The sequence below is a fragment of the Perissodus microlepis genome, chromosome 2, assembly GCF_051167445.1.
Source record: "Perissodus microlepis isolate ML-2025 ecotype Zambia chromosome 2, ASM5116744v1, whole genome shotgun sequence".
Lineage (NCBI taxonomy): Eukaryota > Metazoa > Chordata > Actinopteri > Cichliformes > Cichlidae > Perissodus > Perissodus microlepis.
The window spans coordinates 11,587,814-11,613,857 of NC_140462.1; the positions used below are offsets into that span (position 1 = coordinate 11,587,814).

General features: G+C 40.2%; 2 protein-coding genes across 13 annotated transcripts in view; both read left to right on the top strand.

Moving 5' to 3' along the window:
• The window catches only part of LOC146392367 (protocadherin alpha-C2-like), a 38,478-nt gene that overhangs the window by 9,516 nt on the left and 2,918 nt on the right, over positions 1-26,044 (top strand). Inside the window, exons 1-2 of one of the 12 annotated variants that reach the window (XM_084946051.1) lie at positions 984-3,598; positions 25,078-25,113. In XM_084946051.1, the coding sequence (XP_084802177.1) occupies positions 1,172-3,598; positions 25,078-25,089 (2,439 nt within the window). In that variant the 5' untranslated portion in view covers positions 984-1,171 and the 3' untranslated portion in view covers positions 25,090-25,113. The other 11 variants (XM_084946096.1, XM_084946087.1, XM_084946079.1 and 8 more) reach the window with 11 other exon arrangements.
• On the top strand, positions 7,634-10,239 carry LOC146392370 (protocadherin alpha-C2-like). The gene has a single exon (XM_084946142.1). It carries the CDS (start codon positions 7,798-7,800, stop codon positions 10,237-10,239), a length of 2,442 nt encoding a protein of 813 aa, XP_084802268.1. The 5' UTR covers positions 7,634-7,797.

Consider the following 26,044-nt stretch of genomic DNA (forward strand, 5'->3'; position numbering starts at 1 on the left):
CTTAGTACATAACCAATAATCCATCATCATAATTCAGCAGGTTTTATTATGTAAAAGTCTTGTCCTCAAAGGTCAAGTCTGCATTTCAAAGAACAGTCTAAAAACCTGCGCGTTTAGCAGCGAAAATAACTTATATTTAGTAAAAAATGCTGCATTCACGATCCACAAAGCTTAACTTTTTTATGACTTATTCACGTTTATTAATTTTTAGACATATATTTTTATGTTATTACTGTTAGCATCGTCATTTTTTTCTGATTTAACAATCAATTTTAAGTGCGCATTTATCTTCATGTTGTTAGAGTAACTTAATCTATTATTTGGTTGTGGCCATTCTTCAGTGCCATTTCCTCCCTGTTCTTGTTGTGTAAATAAAATGTAATATCATGTATTTTCAATATTTTTCCTGTGCATTCTGTATATGCAACACTGGCAACTCGTGCATTTATGATTAATACAATTTAGTACTTTTGCTATCTCTAATATTTTTTTTTTATTAGTGGTAAAGAGTGACTAGATCACTACGTCATCTAAACAACCATGGTCATGGAGATATGCGTTCAGAATCATTAGATCTATAATGAGAAATTATATAAGGTAATGACAACTCGAAGTGCTACCATATTTGAAAATCGTCTGCAGTATTTCCGTGATATTTCGTTTTATAATGCAGAAATCGTGAGGTCATTAAGGTTCATCGTTTTGACTGGTCAATTGTGTCTGAAATTTGATTGTTTTCTTCAGCAATAATCAATTTGAAGTCATTAAATGTACTAAACGAGCATCGTTTATGTTTTGGGACCACCATTAACGGTACCCAGGTCCGTGTGTATTAAAAACAAAAATATATGCAAAAACCAACGAAGATCAAGAATAATTTGAAGACGTGTGGTATTCATTGCGTTTCAAAGACTGACAAAATCTCAGGGGTGGCGCTATTCTATCAGTAAAATGCAAAGCAAAGAACATAAAAGCAGAAAAGCGTGATGGTCTTCGCACGTTTAGAAGCAAGAGGACAGCGTCGTGGTGCTGAAACTCGGCTGCGAAACGCGCTGGCCTTGATTTAGCTTAAATGTGCTTTGGAATTCACACTATGTGCGTTTGGCTCAGAAGAAAGAGGGAAAATTTTTAAATGAATATTGCTGGAAACAAACATTATATCGTTTGAAGTATGATGAACTCCCATACAAGACGGCTTTCCAGAACAATGGAGTCTTACGAGAGGTACGTGATCCTCGCTATTATTTTTTCTTTTGCTCGGTACACATCGGCCTCAGTGACTCATTATTCAATAGCAGAAGAAATGAAAGAAGGATCCGTCGTGGCTAATCTCGCCACCGACCTCGGGCTGGATGTGAAAACTCTGAATCAGAGGAAGATGCGTCTTGATATCATAGCGAACAAGAAATATTTAGACCTAAACAAAGAGACTGGTGAGCTGTATGTTGTAGAGAAAATCGACAGAGAGCATATTTGCCCTACAAAGTCATTAGCGTCTTGCTATCTAAAATTAGAGGTTATACTAGATAACCCAGTAAGAATATTTAATATAGAAGTAGAAATTCTTGACATAAACGACAACGCCCCACAATTTCGAAGAGACACAATACATTTGGATATATCTGAAGCGACGTCAAGAGGAGAGAGATTTTCTTTGAGCAATGCAGTCGATCCTGATGTTGGAACCAATTCAGTGAAAACATACTATCTGAGTGAAAGTGAATATTTTAATATAGAAGTTCAGACCGGAAGAGATGGATCAAAGTTTGCGGATTTGATCTTGAAACAGACTTTAGATCGAGAGCAGCAGCCTGTTCATAATTTGATACTCACAGCTGTAGATGGAGGAACACCTGCTCGCTCTGGCACTGCAAGTGTTATTGTACGAGTTTTAGATACAAATGATAACACACCCACCTTTGACAAAGACAATATGAACATAAAAATGATAGAAAACTCTCCGATTGGAAGTCTTGTTGTTGATCTTAATGCAACAGACTTAGATGAAGGATCAAATTCTGATATAACATATTCATACAGTTTATATACGTCAGAAAAAACACAGGAGACATTTAATCTGAATCCTGCCACTGGTGAAATTACAGTTAAGGGAGTGCTGAACTATGAAGGTTTCAGGGTTTATGATATGGAAGTTATAGCTGCTGATAAAGGAGCCACCAGTTTATCAGGACAATGTACCATAAAGATTCTAGTAGAAGACATGAATGATAATCACCCAGAAATATCAATTAAATCATTTCAGAGTCCAGTGACTGAAAACATCAAGTTAGACACAGTGATAGCTGTAGTTAGTGTCAGTGATAAAGATTCAGGTGATAATGGAATAGTTGATCTTCATATTCCAGATAATATGCCTTTCAAACTGAGAGAGTCCTCTGATAACTATTATGAATTAGTAGTGTCGGAGCCTTTAGACCGTGAGAAGGTGCCGGAATATGACATCACTTTCACTGTGACAGACAGAGGCTCTCCTCCTTTATCTGACAATGAAACTATGACTTTAGAGCTGCTGGATGTTAATGACAATGTCCCACAGTTCCACCAGTCATTTTATACTATACGTGTCATGGAGAATAACGCACCTGGGGCCTTGCTCAGCTCACTCACTGCCTTTGATCCTGACCTCCATGAAAACCAGTATCTAGTTTATTTCATAATAGAGAAGGAGATAGCCAACACATCCATGTCTATGCTGTTCTCCATCAATCCAGAGAACGGTAATCTTTACGCACTCAAAACCTTTGATTATGAGATTGAGAAGGAGTTTCTGTTCCACATCGAGGCCAGAGACTCTGGCTTTCCTCCTCTCAGCAGTAATGTGACCGTCCACATCATTATTGTGGACCAGAACGACAATGCTCCAGTTATTGTGTCTCCTTGGCGTGCACACGGCTCTGTGGTGGAGGAAAAGATCCCCAGATCCACTGATAAAGGATCCCTGATTGCCAAGGTGATAGCGTTAGATACAGACTCTGTGCACAACTCTCGGATCACCTACCAGTTTCTACAAGTGACTGACGCCACTTTGTTCAGTCTGGATCAATACAACGGAGAGATCCGGACTATGAGGATGTTCAGTTACAGAGATCCACGCCACCAGAGGCTTGTTGTTGTTGCCAAGGACAACGGAGAGCCTGCTCTCTCTGCTACAGTCACCATCAAGCTGACCACAATGGAGACTGCTGTTAAAGCCTACTCTGACATGACTGAGGAGCCTCTGGAATATGACATCTTCTCAGACATCAACCTGTATTTGGTCATCGGTCTGGGCTCGGTGTCGTTTCTGCTGCTCATCACCATATTGGTCACCATCGTGATCAAGTGTCAGAAACCCAAGCCCAGCAAAGCAGCTCCTCCCTCCAGGAACAGTGTGATCAGTGAGAGGAACTCCACCATCGCAGACTCCACTCTGGTCTCCAACGATGCCTACTGGTACAGTCTGTTTCTAGCAGAGACCAGGAAAGGAAAGTTGGTGGTTCGACAGCCTCTGCCAAAGGGCTCCAGGTACATTGTGTCCAGCATACCGAGAGGGACAGGACTGACAGACACTAGTGACTCAGCAGCCTCTACTCTGCAGGTAGGAAGTTAATGCATAGATATGGTATTTTATTTACACAACAACATATAAATATCAATTATTTTTATCATAATTTTTATTTCCCCCTCGACTTCATTTATTAAAACGTTCTAGTAAATCATTCTAAAATCTCAGAAATTATCATGAGGTAGCATTTTCAGATGCATTATAAACATAATATTTTAAACTGTTCTCTTAATTTTTCTAAATGAATTATTATTATTATTATTATTATTAATAATATTATTATTGTATTAACTCGTGTTCATGCATAACTTAGTTTCAGTGATCACATAAACGTTCAAAACCTTGCTGGAGGCACCAATGTCGCATGCACAAACTAGTATACAACGAAGAAATTAATACCTGCAATAAATACTTTTTTTGATTCATGTTTCTTCAATAGGGGTGAATATGACTTTTTCTTTTTTTTTTTTTTTAAATATATTTTAATTTAATATTTGGTATTGATTGGTGGTAAAACACACACACACACACACACACACACACACACACACACACACACACACACACACACACACACAGGAGTGACTCACTGCTTTATCTAACGGGTCACCAACATGAATAATTAGAAAACCATAGAACACAGGAGAATAAGTGGAAAAGCAAATAATCATAAGTGAATTATATTTATAAATAATCTGCACATATTCAGTGACATGTCGTTTCCACTGTTACATTTTTGAAGCGATTGGACGTAATAATTTGCACGCATAAACTTTGTATTAACTATGAATGTAACTTTCAAAATTACTAAATTTAAGCCCATGCTAAACTAATTTAACCCGAGTGATCCCACCTCATTAGTTGTGATATATATATATATATATATATATATATATATATATATATATATATATATATATATATATAGCAAGGCCTGGTTGTTTACGGTCCGCTCTGCATACATACATGAAACAATTATGAGTCGAAAATAATTTTTTGGCATATCATGTTCAACGTAGTTAGGAAGATCTTGTCAAATCAAAGGGGTGGCGCTATTCTATAACTTAAAAGCCGACACACGGACGTCATGTAAGAACACCGTGGTGGTCTGAGAAAAGAGATAAACAAGCAGACAGCTCCGTAGTGCTGAAGGTCCCCTCCGTGGGGCGCTGGCATTATTTTGACAAGGAAAAGGTCGATATTGAAATGCATGTTTGCCTGTGATGAAAGAAAGAATATCAAAACTGAATATTGCTGGAATAATATACTTGATCGGTCGAAGAGCAATTAACTCACTTAAAAGACGGGTTTCCAGAACAATGGGGTTCCATAAGAGGTATGTGCTGCTTGCTGTTATTTTCTCTTTTGTTCGATACACATCGGCCTCAGCGACTCATTATTCAATACCAGAAGAATTGAAAGAAGGATCCGTCGTGGCTAATCTCGCCACCGATCTCAGCCTGGATGTTAAAACACTGAATCAGAGGAAGATGCGTCTTGATATCATCGCAAACAAGAAATATCTGGATGTGAACAAAGAGACTGGTGAGCTGTATGTTGTTGAAAAGATCGACAGGGAACATATTTGCAATACCAAGTCCTCAACGTCTTGCTATCTAAGATTAGAGGTAATACTAGAAAATCCAGTACGAATATTTAACATGGAAGTAGAAATTCTTGACATGAACGACAACGCCCCGCAATTTCGACGAGAGACTATACATTTAGACATAATTGAATCAACGCCTACAGGAGAAAGATTCTCTTTGAGCAATGCCGTTGATCCTGATGTTGGCAGTAATTCAGTGAAAACGTACCATTTAAGTGAAAGTGAACAATTTACAATTGAAGTTCAGACCGGAAGAGATGGATCAAAGTTTGCTGATTTGATATTAAAACAGACATTAGATCGAGAGCAGCAGGCTGTTCATAACTTGATACTCACAGCTGTAGATGGAGGAACACCTGCTCGCTCTGGCACTGCCAGTGTTATTGTACGAGTTTTAGATACAAATGATAACGCACCCACCTTTGAAAAAGACAATCTGAGTGTTAAAATAATGGAAAACTCTCCGACAGGAAGTCTTGTTGTTGATCTTAATGCAACAGACTTAGATGAAGGGTCAAATTCTGATATAACATATTCGTACAGTTTATACACATCAGAAAAAACACAGGAGACATTTAATCTGAATCCTGCCACTGGTGAAATTACAGTTAAGGGAGTGCTGAACTATGAAGATTTCAGGATTTATGATATGGAAGTTATAGCTGATGATAAAGGAGCCACCAGCTTAACAGGACAATGCACCATAAAGATTCTAGTTGAAGACATGAATGATAATCACCCAGAAATATCAATTAAATCATTTCAGAGTCCAGTAACTGAAAACATCGAGTTAGACACAGTGATAGCTGTAGTTAGTGTCAGTGATAAAGATTCAGGTGATAATGGAATAGTTGATCTTCATATTCCAGAAAATATGCCTTTCAAACTGAGGGAGTCCTCTGATAACTATTATGAATTAGTAGTGTCGGAGCCTTTAGACCGTGAGAAGGTGCCAGAATATGACATCACTTTCACTGTGACAGACAGAGGCTCTCCTCCTTTATCTGACAATGAAACTATGACTTTAGAGCTGCTGGATGTTAATGACAATGTCCCACAGTTCCCCCAGTCATTTTATACTATACGTGTCATGGAGAATAACGCACCTGGGGCCTTGCTCAGCTCACTCACTGCCTTTGACCCCGACCTCCATGAAAACCAGTATCTAGTTTATTTCATAATAGAGAAGGAGATAGCCAACACCTCCATGTCCATGCTGTTCTCCATCAATCCAGAGAACGGTAATCTTTACGCACTCAAAACCTTTGATTATGAGATTGAGAAGGAGTTTCTGTTCCACATCGAGGCCAGAGACTCTGGCTCTCCTCCTCTCAGCAGTAATGTGACCGTCCACATCATTATTGTGGACCAGAACGACAATGCTCCAGTTATTGTGTCTCCGTGGCGTGCACACGGCTCTGTGGTGGAGGAAAAGATTCCCAGATCCACTGATAAAGGCTCTCTGGTTGCCAAGGTGATAGCCTTAGATATAGACTCTGTGCACAACTCTCGGATCACCTACCAGTTTCTACAGGTGACTGACGCCACCTTGTTCAGTCTGGATCAATACAATGGAGAGATCCGGACTATGAGGATGTTCAGTTACAGAGATCCACGCCACCAGAGACTGGTTGTTGTTGCCAAGGACAACGGAGAGCCTGCTCTCTCTGCTACAGTCACCATCAAGCTGACCACAATGGAGACTGCTGTTAAAGCCTACTCTGACATGACTGAGGAGCCTCTGGAATATGACATCTTCTCAGACATCAACCTGTATTTGGTCATCGGTCTGGGCTCGGTGTCGTTTCTGCTGCTCATCACCATATTGGTCACCATCGTGATCAAGTGTCAGAAACCCAAGCCCAGCAAAGCAGCTCCTCAGTCCAGGAACAGTGTGATCAGTGAGAGGAACTCCACCATCGCTGACTCCACTCTGGTCTCCAACGATGCCTACTGGTACAGTCTGTTTCTAGCAGAGACCAGGAAAGGAAAGTTGGTGGTTAGACAGCCTCTGCCAAAGGGCTCCAGGTACATTGTGTCCAGCATACCGAGAGGGACAGGACTGACAGACACTAGTGACTCAGCAGCTTCTACTCTGCAGGTAGGAATCCAGTGTCCGCCTTTTCAGTAATTTCTCTGCTTTATAAACCTTATTATTTGTATTTGTAACATTTAAAAAACAGTGGATTCTCGTTTTACATGCTAGACTCTTTCAGGTAAATAAATATAACTGACGTTTGTAAAAATGCAAAATACAATTGTTTTATTATCAAAACTAATCTCACGAAATATAAAATGAATACTTCAATATATATATATATATATATATATATTTACTTTTTCCCCTTCCTTTAACACAAGTAAAATGTGGTATGATATTTTCGGTGGCGCTGTTCCGTCCATAAAAGGCCAGCCCATCAACGTAGTCACAATGCTATCTACGTCTGAGCCAATCGGAAAAAGACCAAACAGCTCCGTGGTGCTGAACGTGCGAAAACGCACTCGCAAACTTTACCGCGGAAAAAACGGTGCGACAAAACTCAGTTTGAACGTGTTTCGAGTAGAATAGGTCTCAGCGCAAATTAGTATTGCTAGAAACGTCAAATATTCCGAGTGAAATAATATGATTGGATACAAAACCAGGGGTGCTTTTGTAACAATGGAGTCGTTGGAAAGGTACGTGCTGCTCAGTATCTTTCTGTTTTCGATCGCCAATCCACTGTCGGCCTCAGTGACTCATTATTCGATACCAGAAGAAATGAAAGAAGGATCCGTTGTGGCTAATCTCGCCACCGATCTGACCCTGGATCTTAAAACACTGAATCAGAGGAAGATGCGTCTTGATATCATAGCGAACAAGAAATATCTGGATGTGAACAAAGAGACTGGTGAGCTGTATGTTGTTGAAAAGATCGACAGGGAATACATTTGTAATACCAAGTCCTCTTGCTATCTAAAACTAGAGGTAATACTAGAAAGCCCGTTACGAATATTTAATATCGAAATAGAAATTCTTGACATGAACGACAACGCCCCGCAATTTCGACGAGACGCCATACATTTGGATATATCTGAAGTTACAGCAAGAGGAGAGAGATTTTCTCTGAGTAATGCAGTCGATCCTGATGTTGGATCCAATTCAGTGAAAACATACTATCTGAGTGAAAGTGAATATTTTAATATAGAAGTTCAGACCGGAAGAGATGGATCAAAGTTTGCAGAATTAATTCTAACAAAGACATTAGACCGAGAGCAGCAGCCTGTTCATAATTTGATACTCACAGCTGTAGATGGAGGAACACCCGCTCGTTCTGGCACTGCCAGTGTTATTGTTCATATTCTGGACACTAATGACAATCCACCTACGTTTGATAAAGACAATCTGAGTGTAAATTTAATGGAAAACTCTCCGATTGGAAGTCTTGTTGTTCATTTAAATGCAACAGACTTAGATGAAGGATCAAATTCTGATATAACATATTCATACAGTTTATATACGTCAGAAAAAACACAGGAGACATTTAATCTGAATCCTGCCACTGGTGAAATTACAGTTAAGGGAGTGCTGAACTATGAAGATTTCAGGATTTATGATATGGAAGTTATAGCTGCTGATAAAGGAGCCACCAGTTTATCAGGACAATGTACCATAAAGATTCTAGTTGAAGACATGAATGATAATCACCCAGAAATATCAATTAAATCATTTCAGAGTCCAGTGACTGAAAACATCGAGTTAGACACAGTGATAGCTGTAGTTAGTGTCAGTGATAAAGATTCAGGTGATAATGGAATAGTTGATCTTCATATTCCAGATAATATGCCTTTCAAACTGAGGGAGTCCTCTGATAACTATTATGAATTAGTAGTGTCAGAGCCATTAGACCGTGAGAAGGTGCCAGAATATGACATCACTTTCACTGTGACAGACAGAGGCTCTCCTCCTTTATCTGACAATGAAACTATGACTTTAGAGCTGCTGGATGTTAATGACAATGTCCCACAGTTCCCCCAGTCATTTTATACTATACGTGTCATGGAGAATAACGCACCTGGGGCCTTGCTCAGCTCACTCACTGCCTTTGACCCCGACCTCCATGAAAACCAGTATCTAGTTTATTTCATAATAGAGAAGGAGATAGCCAACACATCCATGTCCATGCTGTTCTCCATCAATCCAGAGAACGGTAATCTTTACGCACTCAAAACCTTTGATTATGAGATTGAGAAGGAGTTTCTGTTCCACATCGAGGCCAGAGACTCTGGCTCTCCTCCTCTCAGCAGTAACGTGACCGTCCACATCATTATTGTGGACCAGAACGACAATGCTCCAGTTATTGTTTCTCCGTGGCGTGCACACGGCTCTGTGGTGGAGGAAAAGATCCCCAGATCCACTGATAAAGGATCCCTGGTTGCCAAGGTGATAGCCTTAGACAATGACTCTGTGCACAACTCTCGGATCACCTACCAGTTTCTACAGGTGACTGACGCCACCTTGTTTAGTCTGGACCAATACAACGGAGAGATCCGGACTATGAGGATGTTCAGTTACAGAGATCCACGCCACCAGAGACTTGTTGTTGTTGCCAAGGACAACGGAGAGCCTGCTCTCTCTGCTACAGTCACCATCAAACTGACCACAATGGAGACTGCTGTTAAAGCCTACTCTGACATGACTGAGGAGCCTCTGGAATATGACATCTTCTCAGACATCAACCTGTATTTGGTCATCGGTCTGGGCTCGGTGTCGTTTCTGCTGCTCATCACTATATTGGTCACCATCGTGATCAAGTGTCAGAAACCCAAGCCCAGCAAAGCAGCTCCTCCCTCCAGGAACAGTGTGATCAGTGAGAGGAACTCCACCATCGCAGACTCCACTCTGGTCTCCAATGATGCCTACTGGTACAGTCTGTTTCTAGCAGAGACCAGGAAAGGAAAGCTGGTGGTCAGACAGCCTCTGCCAAAGGGCTCCAGGTACATTGTGTCCAGCATACCGAGAGGGACAGGGTTGACAGACACTAGTGACTCAGCAGCTTCTACTCTGCAGGTGAGGCACTTTTTTTGAGACACCCTGATTGGGTATAATATAATTCAGAAAATGCTCATTTTATAACCCAGTACTGGATTAAATAGCTTTATTCCCAAGCATTAATTTAGAAATGCTCCCTTTGATGTAAATTTTATTAAATGTCATCCTTATTATTCACACTCATATTACTCTTTTATATGCAGCACAGTTCAGTGATGTCCTATCCTAAAATCTTTATTCAACATTTAGTTCAATGTAGTATCTAAAGCAAACTGATGAAACATACTATTTTACGTGAAACAAACGTTTTCCCTTTTAGGAGTTTATATAAAATATTTTGGAAATAAAACGCGACGTTTTACAGAAAATGATATGAATATACTTATTCTATGTCGTGCAGCAACCCATTCAAGTGAAAATAAAAAAAGTAAAATACTCCCACGAAAACGCATCTTCCACATCAGCCGTGTAAATAATTACCAATAAACTTCCTAAACATTTATTAGTGTTTAAGTTTAATCTCGGGGCAAATTAGTAAATTATTTTTGCATTAAAAAAATATTGTGTGATGGCCATTTTATTTCAGGCAGAGGCGCTGTTTCCCAATCTAACTTACGGGACAATAGTGACATCTCGATCGCCACCCCAGTAAAATTTTAAATAAGAGGAAGAGAACGGAAAACGAGCAGCTCCTGGTGAATTTGGATTTCAACGATTTCCAGACATTGTACTTGCATTTTCGGGGGAAATTTAACTGACGCCTACCTCTTCTTTAAAGCCCACTTGTTTTAAATTGCTTAAGAAAAAAAAGGTCGTAGTAAGAATGAAGGGTTTTGTCTGCTTTGGACACTGGAGAAGGTATGTGCTGATATTCATTCTCCTCGCTTCCAATATAAAGTACACTGCAGCTGTGACACACTACTCTGTTCCCGAGGAACTGGAAGAAGGCTCTGTTGTAGCAAATCTAGCCGGGGATTTGGGAATAGATGTGAAGACACTGGTCGAACGGAAAATGCGTCTAGAGATCATTGCGAATAGAAAATATCTGGACGTGAACAAAGAAACAGGGGAGCTGTACATTGTTGAACGAATTGACAGAGAATCTCTCTGTCCCGCTAAGACGTCATGTTATCTGAAAATGGAGGCAATAATCGAAAATCCCAAAAGAATTTTTTACATAGAATTGGAGATAATGGACATAAACGATAACGCGCCCCACTTCCGAAGAGACACCATAGATTTAGACATTTCAGAAGGGACAGAGGCTGGAGAGCGTTTTTCAGTGAGCAACGCAGTTGATCCAGATGTTGGATCGAACTCCGTAAAAGCCTACCACTTGAGTGAGAGTGATTATTTCACTATCGAAATTCAAACAGGAAGAGATGGATCAAAATTTGCTGATTTGATCCTTACAAAAAAACTAAATCGAGAGGAACGCGCTGCTCATAATTTAATTCTCACGGCCGTAGATGGCGGTATACCGCCTAGTTCAGGAACTGCTACTGTTTTTGTTCACGTTTTAGATACAAATGACAACGCCCCTAAATTTGAAGAAGACAGTTATCAGGTTAGTGTATTGGAGAATTCTCCAGTTGGAAGTATTGTTATTCATCTTAATGCGACAGATTTAGATGAAGGATTAAATTCAGAAATAGTATATTCATATAGTCTGTATACATCGGAAAAAACACAGGAAACCTTTAATCTAAACCCTACGACGGGTGAGATTACTGTAAAGGGGATGTTAAATTATGAAGATTTCAGGATTTATGACATGGAAGTTATAGCAACCGATAAAGGGGTTGGTGCATTATCAGGACAATGTAAAATTAAGATTATTGTAGAAGACATGAATGATAATCATCCACAAATTTCTATCAAGTCATTTCAAACTCCAGTCACTGAAAACATTGAATTGGACACAGTGATAGCTGTAGTTAGTGTCAGTGATAAAGATTCAGGTGATAATGGAATAGTTGATCTTCGTATTCCAGATAATATGCCTTTCAAACTGAGGGAGTCCTCTGATAACTATTATGAATTAGTAGTGTCGGAGCCATTAGACCGTGAGAAGGTGCCGGAATATGACATCACTTTCACTGTGACAGACAGAGGCTCTCCTCCTTTATCTGACAATGAAACTATGACTTTAGAGCTGCTGGATGTTAATGACAATGTCCCACAGTTCCCCCAGTCATTTTATACTATACGTGTCATGGAGAATAACGCACCTGGGGCCTTGCTCAGCTCACTCACTGCCTTTGACCCCGACCTCCATGAAAACCAGTATCTAGTTTATTTCATAATAGAGAAGGAGATAGCCAACACATCCATGTCCATGCTGTTCTCCATCAATCCAGAGAACGGTAATCTTTACGCACTCAAAACCTTTGATTATGAGATTGAGAAGGAGTTTCTGTTCCACATCGAGGCCAGAGACTCTGGCTCTCCTCCTCTCAGCAGTAACGTGACCGTCCACATCATTATTGTGGACCAGAACGACAATGCTCCTGTTATTGTGTCTCCTTGGCGTGCACATGGCTCTGTGGTGGAGGAAAAGATCCCCAGATCCACTGATAAAGGCTCCCTGGTTGCCAAGGTGATAGCCTTAGATACAGACTCTGTGCACAACTCTCGGATCACCTACCAGTTTCTACAGGTGACTGACGCCACCTTATTTAGTTTGGATCAATACAACGGAGAGATCCGGACTATGAGGATGTTCAGTTACAGAGATCCACGCCACCAGAGACTTGTTGTTGTTGCCAAGGACAATGGAGAGCCTGCTCTCTCTGCTACAGTCACCATCAAGCTGACCACAATGGAGACTGCTGTTAAAGCCTACTCTGACATGACTGAGGAGCCTCTGGAATATGACATCTTCTCAGACATCAACCTGTATTTGGTCATCGGTCTGGGCTCGGTGTCGTTTCTGCTGCTCATCACCATATTGGTGACCATCGTGATCAAGTGTCAGAAACCCAAGCCCAGCAAAGCAGCTCCTCCCTCCAGGAACAGTGTGATCAGTGAGAGGAACTCCACCATCGCAGACTCCACTCTGGTCTCCAATGATGCCTACTGGTACAGTCTGTTTCTAGCAGAGACCAGGAAAGGAAAGCTGGTGGTTAGACAGCCTCTGCCAAAGGGCTCCAGGTACATTGTGTCCAGCATACCCAGAGGGACAGGACTGACAGACACTAGTGACTCAGCAGCTTCTACTCTACAGGTATGGGGAAACAAGGAGTGAAATTTTTACACTTACCATTTCTATGGTTTTACTGCTGTTTCTCTGCTTAATCAACACCGTTAACACTGTGTATCCATTATTTTTTAAAAACACTTAACCAAATACCAATAAGAAAACAAATTATGTCTTTATTAATCAAATTAATTATCTTGCTGTGCTTTTGTTGGCATGTAGTAACTGCAGTTGAATGCTACAAATGATGTATATTTTAGGTAAATTAGGAGGACAGCTGTAGGAGCAACGACACTAATAACTATAACAACTACATTTGTCAAGCATATCAGCATTATACTTTCGAACTCGGTTAATTCAAGCGAGAGATAACACAACGCGTCGCTCTTTACCACAAAAAAAAAATCAGGTCCACGTGACGTCACCATCCTGATAACTGAGGAAAGTAACAGAACCTCCATTTTTACATGGTTCTTTCTTCTAGCAGCCCGAGGTCATAGTATATAACCTCTTTGTTTATTTTCATAGAGGTGTGCTTTCTTGGAACCGAGACATCGATTTTGCGCATCCAGAGGCGTTTTATTTGTGAACGAGACGAACTAATAATCATGGATTTTAAATTATGTCATCGCTCTGGGGTGAGGTACGTGTCGATGCTCATTTTTTTCTGTGTGGCCGTCTCCGTTATATCTGCTGTTACACACTACTCAATCCCCGAAGAGATGGAACAAGGTTCCGTGGTCGCTAATCTAGCATTGGATTTGGGTCTGGACGCAAAATCACTGAGTAGACGCAACATGAGACTGGATGTCATCGCCAATAAGCGATATCTTGAAATCAATAAAGACACAGGAGAGTTATTTGTTTCTGAAAAGATTGACCGCGAATACATATGTAACAGCAAGAATCCATCGTGTTTTCTTAAAATGGATGTGACGATCGAAAATCCAATTCGTCTGTTCAACATTGAGGTTGAAATAATGGACATCAATGACAATGCGCCTTTTTTTCGTAGAGACACGATGCATTTAGATATATCCGAATCGACCTCGCCAGGGGAGCGCTTTTCCCTACCTAATGCTGTGGATCCCGATTTCGGTTCAAATTCAGTAAAAAATTACCATCTTAGTAAAAATCAACACTTTGCGCTTGAAATTCAGACCGGGAGAGATGGTTCAAAGTTTGCAGACCTGATTGTGAAAACATCTTTAGACAGGGAGAAGCAGGCTGTTCATAATCTAATACTCACTGCTGTGGACGGTGGAGTTCCCACCCGCACAGGTACAGCCAGCATCATTGTTCGCGTGCTTGATGTCAACGACAACGCCCCTTCTTTTGAAAAAGCAAAATATGTCGTAGATGTGATGGAAAACTCTCCAGTTGGCAGTCTAGTAATTAAACTGAATGCCACTGATTTAGATGAAGGATCCAATTCTGAGATTGTTTATTCATACAGTTTGTATACATCAGAAAGGACCCAAAAGATGTTTAACCTCAATCCAGAAAATGGTGAGATCAGAATCAAAGAGATGATAAATTATGAAGATTTAAAACTTTATGAAATGGAAATTATAGCCAGTGATAAGGGACCTAACTCAGTATCTGGACAGTGTAAACTTACAATACAGGTGACAGATATGAATGATAATCACCCAGAAATATCAATTAAATCATTTCAAAGCCCAATAAAAGAAGACACACCCACAGACACAGTGATAGCTGTAGTTAGTGTCAGTGATAAAGATTCAGGTGATAATGGAATAGTTGATCTTCGTATTCCAGATAATATGCCTTTCAAACTGAGGGAGTCCTCTGATAACTATTATGAATTAGTAGTGTCGGAGCCATTAGACCGTGAGAAGGTGCCGGAATATGACATCACTTTCACTGTGACAGACAGAGGCTCTCCTCCTTTATCTGACAATGAAACTATGACTTTAGAGCTGCTGGATGTTAATGACAATGTCCCACAGTTCCCCCAGTCATTTTATACTATACGTGTCATGGAGAATAACGCACCTGGGGCCTTGCTCAGCTCACTCACTGCCTTTGACCCCGACCTCCATGAAAACCAGTATCTAGTTTATTTCATAATAGAGAAGGAGATAGCCAACACATCCATGTCCATGCTGTTCTCCATCAATCCAGAGAACGGTAATCTTTACGCACTCAAAACCTTTGATTATGAGATTGAGAAGGAGTTTCTGTTCCACATCGAGGCCAGAGACTCTGGCTCTCCTCCTCTCAGCAGTAATGTGACCGTCCACATCATTATTGTGGACCAGAACGACAATGCTCCAGTTATTGTGTCTCCGTGGCGTGCACACGGCTCTGTGGTGGAGGAAAAGATCCCCAGATCCACTGATAAAGGATCCCTGGTTGCCAAGGTGATAGCCTTAGATACAGACTCTGTGCACAACTCTCGGATCACCTACCAGTTTCTACAGGTGACTGACGCCACCTTGTTTAGTCTGGACCAATACAACGGAGAGATCCGGACTATGAGGATGTTCAGTTACAGAGATCCACGCCACCAGAGACTTGTTGTTGTTGCCAAGGACAATGGAGAGCCTGCTCTCTCTGCTACAGTCACCATCAGCCTGACCACAATGGAGACTGCTGTTAAAGCCTACTCTGACATGACTGAGGAGCCTCTGGAATATGACATCTTCTCAGACATCAACCTGTATTTGGTCATCGGTCTGGGCTCGGTGTCGTTTCTGCTGCTCATCACCATATTGGTCACCATCGTGATCAAGTGTCAGAAACCCAAGCCCAGCAAAGCAGCTCCTCAGTCCAGGAACAGTGTGATCAGTGAGAGGAACTCCACCATCGCAGACTCCACTCTGGTCTCCAATGATGCCTACTGGTACAGTCTGTTTCTAGCAGAGACCAGGAAAGGAAAGCTGGTGGTTAGACAACCTCTGCCAAAGGGCTCCAGGTACATTGTGTCCAGCATACCGAGAGGGACAGGGCTGACAGACACTAGTGACTCAGCAGCTTCTACTCTGCAGGTATGATAAAAAAAAAAAGGCACTTAAAGACACCTTCAGCACATATATATATATATAAATCTTTTGTTGCACTTTGATGAAATATAGGCATAAAGGAACATGTTGAACAGAAAATTTCTGATTTTTTTTTCTTTTCTTAAAACTTTGAAATGTTAAAACCCCAGTTATGTCTCCTTTTTAGCACCCAAAGGTGCATCTATTGTGTATAGAAAAATTTCCAAAACTTACAGCTTCAAATTTTAGCAATTTGCACTGAGACATACTGTCTTCATTCTGATTCTGGTCAAAGCTGTCATTTAGATATAAGTTGAGCATTATCAAATTTATTTTTATTAAGAGTTGATATTTATAACCTTTGCATTTTTTGGATAACACTTAAATATGGATGGATTATAATAATTTCTCGAATTTTAACTAAATGAATTCTAGAGGCCCATCACTTACACCAGAAAGTCATATCAAATTGTTTGGATTGTATTTTTCAGAGGTTGCTGATTGAAAGCCTAATGCAGAGTCATTTGTTGTGTCTTTATGTTTTACATGATGTAATTTAGCCTATGTTTAAATAAAATTATATATCATTATAACAAACACGAAGAATAAAAACTACAGTGAGAAAACAGAATAAACACGAAGTATATTCGGAGTATGAAATTCAAATCTTAAAGCGGGCAAAAACATAATTAAAGTATTTCATAACATTATTGTTTTTTGTTTTTAATAAAAATACATTTCTAGTTAGTTACGACTCGGAAAAATTCTCTAAATACTGTTGATGGCGCTGCTCTTCAGTAAAACCTAATCACATGTGACGTCATAATTCTCACGATACTTCATTGTAGGCGTTGTAAACGGCATATTTACACCAGGCTCGGAAGACAGCGGCATAAAGATATTTTCTCCAGAAATTACCGTATTCCCTTTCGTCAGAGATTTGAGGATTACTTCACCTTGTCTGAACATAGAAGAAATTAAAAAATTTTAAATACGCATTTTTTTCCTCAATGGCTCACCGTAATCTCAAGTGTTCCCGAAGATGGTATGTCTCAGTATTTCTTTTTCTTTTTCCCATCATGAATCCGGTATCGACAGTCACCCATTATTCGGTTCCCGAAGAAATGGACGAAGGTTCTCTTGTTGCGAATTTAGCAACAGATTTGGGATTAGATGCAAGAAGTCTGAGTAACAGAAAAATGCGCGTTGACGTTGTAGGCAATAAAAAATATCTTGACATCAAAAAAGACACAGGAGAGCTCTTTATTCTGGAAAGGATAGACAGAGAGTTTTTATGTCCTCTAAAGACCGCCACGTCTTGCTTTCTTAAATTAGACGCTTCCGTTGAGAATCCAGTGCGAATGTTTAACATTGAGGTGGAAATAACGGACATTAATGACAACGCTCCACATTTTCGAAGGGGGACGATGCATTTGGACATTTCTGAATCGAGTCCAGTGGGGGAGAGATTCTCACTGAACAATGCTGCAGACCCAGATGTTGGAACAAATTCTGTGAAAAATTACCATCTGAGCTCAAGTGAACATTTCTCAGTTGAAATTCAGACCGGGAGAGACGGGACAAAGTTTGCAGACTTGATTTTAAAAAAACCTTTAGACAGGGAGAAGCAGGCTGTTCATAATCTAATACTCACTGCTGTGGACGGTGGAGTTCCCACCCGCACAGGTACAGCCAGCATCATTGTTCGCGTGCTTGATGTCAACGACAACGCCCCTTCTTTTGAAAAAGCAAAATATGTCGTAGATGTGATGGAAAACTCTCCAGTTGGCAGTCTAGTAATTAAACTGAATGCCACTGATTTAGATGAAGGATCCAATTCTGAGATTGTTTATTCATACAGTTTGTATACATCAGAAAGGACCCAAAAGATGTTTAACCTCAATCCAGAAAATGGTGAGATCAGAATCAAAGAGATGATAAATTATGAAGATTTAAAACTTTATGAAATGGAAATTATAGCCAGTGATAAGGGACCTAACTCAGTATCTGGACAGTGTAAACTTACAATACAGGTGACAGATATGAATGATAATCACCCAGAAATATCAATTAAATCATTTCAAAGCCCAATAAAAGAAGACACACCCACAGACACAGTGATAGCTGTAGTTAGTGTCAGTGATAAAGATTCAGGTGATAATGGAATAGTTGATCTTCATATTCCAGATAATATGCCTTTCAAACTGAGGGAGTCCTCTGATAACTATTATGAATTAGTAGTGTTGGAGCCATTAGACCGTGAGAAGGTCCCGGAATATGACATCACTTTCACTGTGACAGACAGAGGCTCTCCTCCTTTATCTGACAATGAAACTATGACTTTAGAGCTGCTGGATGTTAATGACAATGTCCCACAGTTCCCCCAGTCATTTTATACTATACGTGTCATGGAGAATAACGCACCTGGGGCCTTGCTCAGCTCACTCACTGCCTTTGACCCCGACCTCCATGAAAACCAGTATCTAGTTTATTTCATAATAGAGAAGGAGATAGCCAACACCTCCATGTCCATGCTGTTCTCCATCAATCCAGAGAACGGTAATCTTTATGCACTCAAAACCTTTGATTATGAGATTGAGAAGGAGTTTCTGTTCCACATCGAGGCCAGAGACTCTGGCTCTCCTCCTCTCAGCAGTAATGTGACCGTCCACATCATTATTGTGGACCAGAACGACAATGCTCCTGTTATTGTGTCTCCGTGGCGTGCACACGGCTCTGTGGTGGAGGAAAAGATCCCCAGATCCACTGATAAAGGATCCCTGATTGCCAAGGTGATAGCCTTAGACACTGACTCTGTGCACAACTCTCGGATCACCTACCAGTTTCTACAGGTGACTGACGCCACCTTGTTTAGTCTGGATCAATACAACGGAGAGATCCGGACTATGAGGATGTTCAGTTACAGAGATCCACGCCACCAGAGGCTTGTTGTTGTAGCCAAGGACAACGGAGAGCCTGCTCTCTCTGCTACAGTCACCATCAAGTTGACCACAATGGAGACTGCTGTTAAAGCCTACTCTGACATGACTGAGGAGCCTCTGGAATATGACATCTTCTCAGACATCAACCTGTATTTGGTCATCGGTCTGGGCTCGGTGTCGTTTCTGCTGCTCATCACCATATTGGTCACCATCGTGATCAAGTGTCAGAAACCCAAGCCCAGCAAAGCAGCTCCTCCCTCCAGGAACAGTGTGATCAGTGAGAGGAACTCCACCATCGCAGACTCCACTCTGGTCTCCAATGATGCCTACTGGTACAGTCTGTTTCTAGCAGAGACAAGGAAAGGAAAGCTGGTGGTTAGACAACCTCTGCCAAAGGGCTCCAGGTACATTGTTTCCAGCATACCGAGAGGGACAGGACTGACAGACACTAGTGACTCAGCAGCTTCTACTCTGCAGGTATGGGAAATGTTTACATTCAGCATTTATTTATACTTTTGTACTCTGTTAATGTCCACCCCTCCACTTACAAGTGATCAGTGTTGGACTGAATCATTAATTCAGCTTTGGAATTTGAATCCATCCCAGTCCAGTCAGTTTACTTAAATCTACCGACCTCTATTTGTTTTTTAATTGCTATATTTGGTATTTGGTCAATAAGCAAATCAGAGTTTCTCTCCATCATCATTAGTGTGGTCAAAGGAATAACTTTGTTAATCTGACTAGATATCTACTAAAGGAATATTTGTCAGGAAGAATGAAAAATAGCTTATTGTTCAACTGTACATTTTGTGCGTACAGTTCTTTTTTTTAAAGAATTACACCCAAAACATGTAACAAAGAAAGATGAGAGAGTAACAGTATACAAAAGTTGTCTAAAAAGAAAAATTAGACATGTTTTGAGGAAATTAAATGTGTCATAAATATGATATTTACATTTTGTTTAAATACTTGAAATATTCTGACCATATAGCAACACACCTAATGGTGAAACCCGTCCACTATGATTTTTGGGAGGAAACTTCTACACAGTATAAATGCAGAACCACAGAGACTTACAAATGAGCCTATGTGAGAACTGAGTTTTTAAGTAGGCTGTGCCAATAGAGGCAAGGTCCAAAACTCAGTAGAAACACTGCAAATAGAGTGCATAAAACCACAGACAGTAACATGTCCCCCCCTTCCCAAAGATAAAAAAATATTACATAGTCAGTTCAAGCGTTCAAATAAATATGTTAATAATCGAGCATGCACAAACATTTAAGAACGAAAACCTTCATATATACACGCACTGAAACTGTACATAAACTACAAAAATACAGACATGCTTGGTGTGTTTGTTTAGTTTTGTTGACTGGTCTGATCACTAACTGGCACTTACTTTTCTGTACTTGGCTGAAATTATTCTTATGGTTGTTATTATTATTATTATTATTATTATTATCTTAACTCTTTCCATTGTCTCTTTGAGTGCACACTATATCGAGTAGCTTGCCTAAATTTTATGTGTAAAGTAGCAGGCAGGCATTTTGTACCTTGACAATAGCGAGAGCAAACAGTCTTTAGGTGAGTGTGACAAAGACCCGGGTGATGCATACAGTTTATTAAATCGCAATAAAGTTTTATGGCACAAAACATGTAATATAATTTTAGCGCCGTTTCAAAAATAGATGTGTCTTGCAATTAAACCGGCCTTTATATCATTCCTTAGGCAATGAAAACAGACAGAAAGGACGGGAAAATCGGTAGCACATCATAACAGAGTAACTGCCATTCGCAATGCGCAGTGATACATTTGATGTCATTACTTGTCCAGTACTGTTTCATGCATCAGCACAGGAAACCTCGCACTCCGCCAGGCAAACGGGATACTGTGTTACAAACTCGCTGTTTTCCTCATGATAATTGCGTAATAAAGAAAAAAAGTGCATGAAGAAATGGAAAGATGCCGAAAACTGGGAAGTACTTCGTGTGCATTCACTAATTCACGTCCCAGTTCGCATCAGCAACTTTTTAAACGGGAATTGAGACGCCCTGATTCAGTTGTTATTTAATGAAAACAACTGTATTTTATTTTTATGGGGGGTTTTTTTATTGAAAAAGTTGCGCAATTGTTTCCGTCGCTGTTTTGCAGAAAAACACACCCATTAGTGAGGTCATCGATTTCACGTAAATTTATTGGAGGAAGGAGAATAGGTGGTCCCATTTAAAATGTACGTCACTCGTGAGGAAGAAACATTTTCTCTGATGATGTCCGTTTCGTGTGTTTAGTCAACAAGAGGACGATTTACCTGCGTTTCCGCACATTTCAAGGTGTTTCAGAGTTACGGAAGCTTCACGATGATGCACCATCTCAAACAGTCATGCGGGACAGGGTACGTTTCCCTGATTTTCTTTCTTTCTGCTATCGTGAATACTGCGTTTTCAATCACCCATTATTCTATTCCTGAAGAAATGGAGGAAGGTTCTGTTGTTGCAAATTTAGCAACCGACCTGAGGTTAGATGTGAAGACGCTGAATGAAAGAAAAATGCGCGTGGATGTAGTAGCTAACAAAAAATACCTCGACATTAACAAGGTAACGGGGGAGCTGTTCATTTTAGAAAGGATTGACAGAGAGTTTTTGTGTCCATTGAAGACAACATCATACTGCGTTCTTAAATTAGACGCTACTATCGAGAATCCAGTGCGGATGTTTAATATTGAGGTGGAAATAACGGACATTAATGACAACGCTCCACATTTTCGAAGAGGGACTATGCATTTGGACATTTCTGAATCGAGTCCAGTGGGGGAGAGATTCTCACTGAATAATGCTGCAGACCCAGATGTTGGAACAAATTCTGTGAAAAATTACCATCTGAGCTCAAGTGAACATTTCTCAGTTGAAATTCAGACCGGGAGAGACGGGACAAAGTTTGCAGACTTGATTTTAAAAAAACCTTTAGACAGGGAGAAGCAGGCTGTTCATAATCTAATACTCACTGCTGTGGACGGTGGAGTTCCCACCCGCACAGGTACAGCCAGCATCATTGTTCGCGTGCTTGATGTCAACGACAACGCCCCTTCTTTTGAAAAAGCAAAATATGTCGTAGATGTGATGGAAAACTCTCCAATTGGCAGTCTAGTAATTAAACTTAATGCCACTGATTTAGATGAAGGATCCAATTCTGAGATTGTTTATTCATACAGTTTGTATACATCAGAAAGGACCCAAAAGATGTTTAACCTCAATCCAGAAAATGGTGAGATCAGAGTCAAAGAGATGATAAATTATGAAGATTTAAAACTTTATGAAATGGAAATTATAGCCAGTGATAAGGGACCTAACTCAGTATCTGGACAGTGTAAACTTACAATACAGGTGACAGATATGAATGATAATCACCCAGAAATTTCCATTAAATCATTTCAAAGCCCAATAAAAGAAGACACACCCACAGACACAGTGATAGCTGTAGTTAGTGTCAGTGATAAAGATTCAGGTGATAATGGAATAGTTGATCTTCATATTCCAGATAATATGCCTTTCAAACTGAGGGAGTCCTCTGATAACTATTATGAATTAGTAGTGTCGGAGCCATTAGACCGTGAGAAGGTGCCGGAATATGACATCACTTTCACTGTGACAGACAGAGGCTCTCCTCCTTTATCTGACAATGAAACTATGACTTTAGAGCTGCTGGATGTTAATGACAATGTCCCACAGTTCCCCCAGTCATTTTATACTATACGTGTCATGGAGAATAACGCACCTGGGGCCTTGCTCAGCTCACTCACTGCCTTTGACCCCGACCTCCATGAAAACCAGTATCTAGTTTATTTCATAATAGAGAAGGAGATAGCCAACACCTCCATGTCTATGCTGTTCTCCATCAATCCAGAGAACGGTAATCTTTACGCACTCAAAACCTTTGATTATGAGATTGAGAAGGAGTTTCTGTTCCACATCGAGGCCAGAGACTCTGGCTCTCCTCCTCTCAGCAGTAATGTGACCGTCCACATCATTATTGTGGACCAGAATGACAATGCTCCAGTTATTGTTTCTCCGTGGCGTGCACACGGCTCTGTGGTGGAGGAAAAGATCCCCAGATCCACTGATAAAGGATCCCTGATTGCAAAGGTGATAGCCTTAGATACAGACTCTGTGCACAACTCTCGGATCACCTACCAGTTTCTACAAGTGACTGACGCCACCTTGTTTAGTCTGGATCAATACAATGGAGAGATCCGGACTATGAGGATGTTCAGTTACAGAGATCCACGCCACCAGAGGCTTGTTGTTGTTGCCAAGGACAATGGAGAGCCTGCTCTCTCTGCTACAGTCACCATCAAGCTGACCACAATGGAGACTGCTGTTAAAGCCTACTCTGACATGACTGAGGAGCCTCTGGAATATGACATCTTCTCAGACATCAACCTGTATTTGGTCATCGGTCTGGGCTCGGTGTCGTTTCTGCTGCTCATCACCATATTGGTCACCATCGTGATCAAGTGTCAGAAACCCAAGCCCAGCAAAGCAGCTCCTCAGTCCAGGAACAGTGTGATCAGTGAGAGGAACTCCACCATCGCAGACTCCACTCTGGTCTCCAATGATGCCTACTGGTACAGTCTGTTTCTAGCAGAGACCAGGAAAGGAAAGTTGGTGGTTAGACAGCCTCTGCCAAAGGGCTCCAGGTACATTGTGTCCAGCATACCAAGAGGGACAGGACTGACAGACACTAGTGACTCAGCAGCTTCTACTCTACAGGTATAGGTCCTTAATGTTTTTGCATTTTCAACAAACTCTTTTTAAAAAAGGATACCTACTACTTATTACAATTTCTTGTTTAACAAACTCCAAAGTGGAAAAAAAATGTAAACCTTTAATCGCTGGTACATACTTGCAATATCTGCAATGGAAATGTTTTTCTCTTTGCATGAGAGACATTACAACCTTTAGAAAATGACTACAGATTAAAAAATGCCAACAATAATGTTTCACATGTGTGAAACCCAAATACGTTTTTGCTCTGGTGTCAATGTGTTTCGTTTTATGTTAACTGGTCACAGGCACATGAGCAAAGGTACACGAGTCAAATAAGATTTATTTTAAAACAAACAGGAGAAATGCATTTTGAGATCAGATAAGAGTGTGACTTTGTTTGCAGGTTTTGGAAGAGTTATATTGTCCTTACTATTTTGTTTTGTTTCTTTGTTTTTTGCTGTTGATGACATGACCTTTCAACATGAAGAAGATACAGAATATGAGATTGCTGGTCAGCAGAACAACTTCAAACTTAAGTCTGCACTATGTTTGCAGGAAACTATGACCTTAGGGCAGGCAGTTCATCTCCAGTAGTTGAGATGAACAGGTTTTGAGAGAAGAAACAGAAATCTCTTAATTTATTGGTTAGAATAAACAACCTAAATATGATACAATTTTGCCATTATTCTATGTCATATCTGTCTGTCTTTCTTTCTTGGTAAGTATGGTACTCTAAATGTAAAACTGTGTTTTGACCTACTTCTGTAGCACACATTGTAACAGTATTCCCTTCTAAGGTTCACACTAACCACGCTTATTCTGTGCTATTTATAAGTCATAACATTCAGTTTATAGTGCCAACTCTGTGATCACTGGATTCATACACACATACACAAAGAATCCTTCTGTGTTTGTACTGACCTGACCACTGAATTGCTTTTTTTTTCTCCCCACTCTAAAGTACCCTAAATGAAGGAAGTCCGCTCTGCAGTTGGAGGTATGCAGAAGTCTCACTCCCCCGCCCTGGATAACTTTTCTATTAATTATTACAGAGCTATTGTTTCAATTGTTTTTGTGTTTGTTTTGTTTTCGGTGGATGTTAGTATTATTCAGTGTCTTGTATTTCATTTTCTTTGAGGAGGAGATGTTTTTTTTAACTGGCTAAAGATCACTTGACTTACTTAACATTACATGCATTTTGCCACTTTTGTGTCAGCTTTAATGCTTACAGTCTCATCCATTAGGCCTAATGAAAGCTTCTTATACAGTCTAACCAGCACAGTGATTAACAGCATGCTAATATATTTGAGTACTATGTTTTCTCCCTTAATACTTTTATTATTTTGGTGCATAAAACATTACTATCATGACCTTTATTGACCTCAGACAAGAAAAAAGATTAAACAAAAATAATCATAATGGCTTACAGTCTTGCTTACATTTCAGCGAATACAGTCATCCAAATTAAGTAGTATTAAATTAGTATTCCTGTCATAGTCATTGCTTTTGGTGAACAAAGTGACAATCATGTTGAGAAACTAAACAAAACAAAAGAAACCGAAGCAAAACAAAACAAACAAACAAAAAAACGCTTCACTTCAGTCAACACTGTTGTCATTTGCTGGCTTAGGTTCTGGCCTTTGCTGTTACAGGTTTTTCTCAGTTGCTTTGGTAGATTTCTCAAAACCTTTTTTAACACTCTCTGCATTGAAGATTAATTACCAAGAGCAGCACATGCATGCAGCAAACAAACAAACAAAAAACAAACAAACCCTACAGTGAAGAGGCTGTAACTCACTCAAAACCTATGTGAAAATTAACTTCACGTGCTAGCAAAAATACCTCTGATATCAGCATGAAAAGTGTGAACCAGGGATATTTTGACCGAAGACAGTGGATTGTTATTTCGAATTTCCTCACTTCTAGTC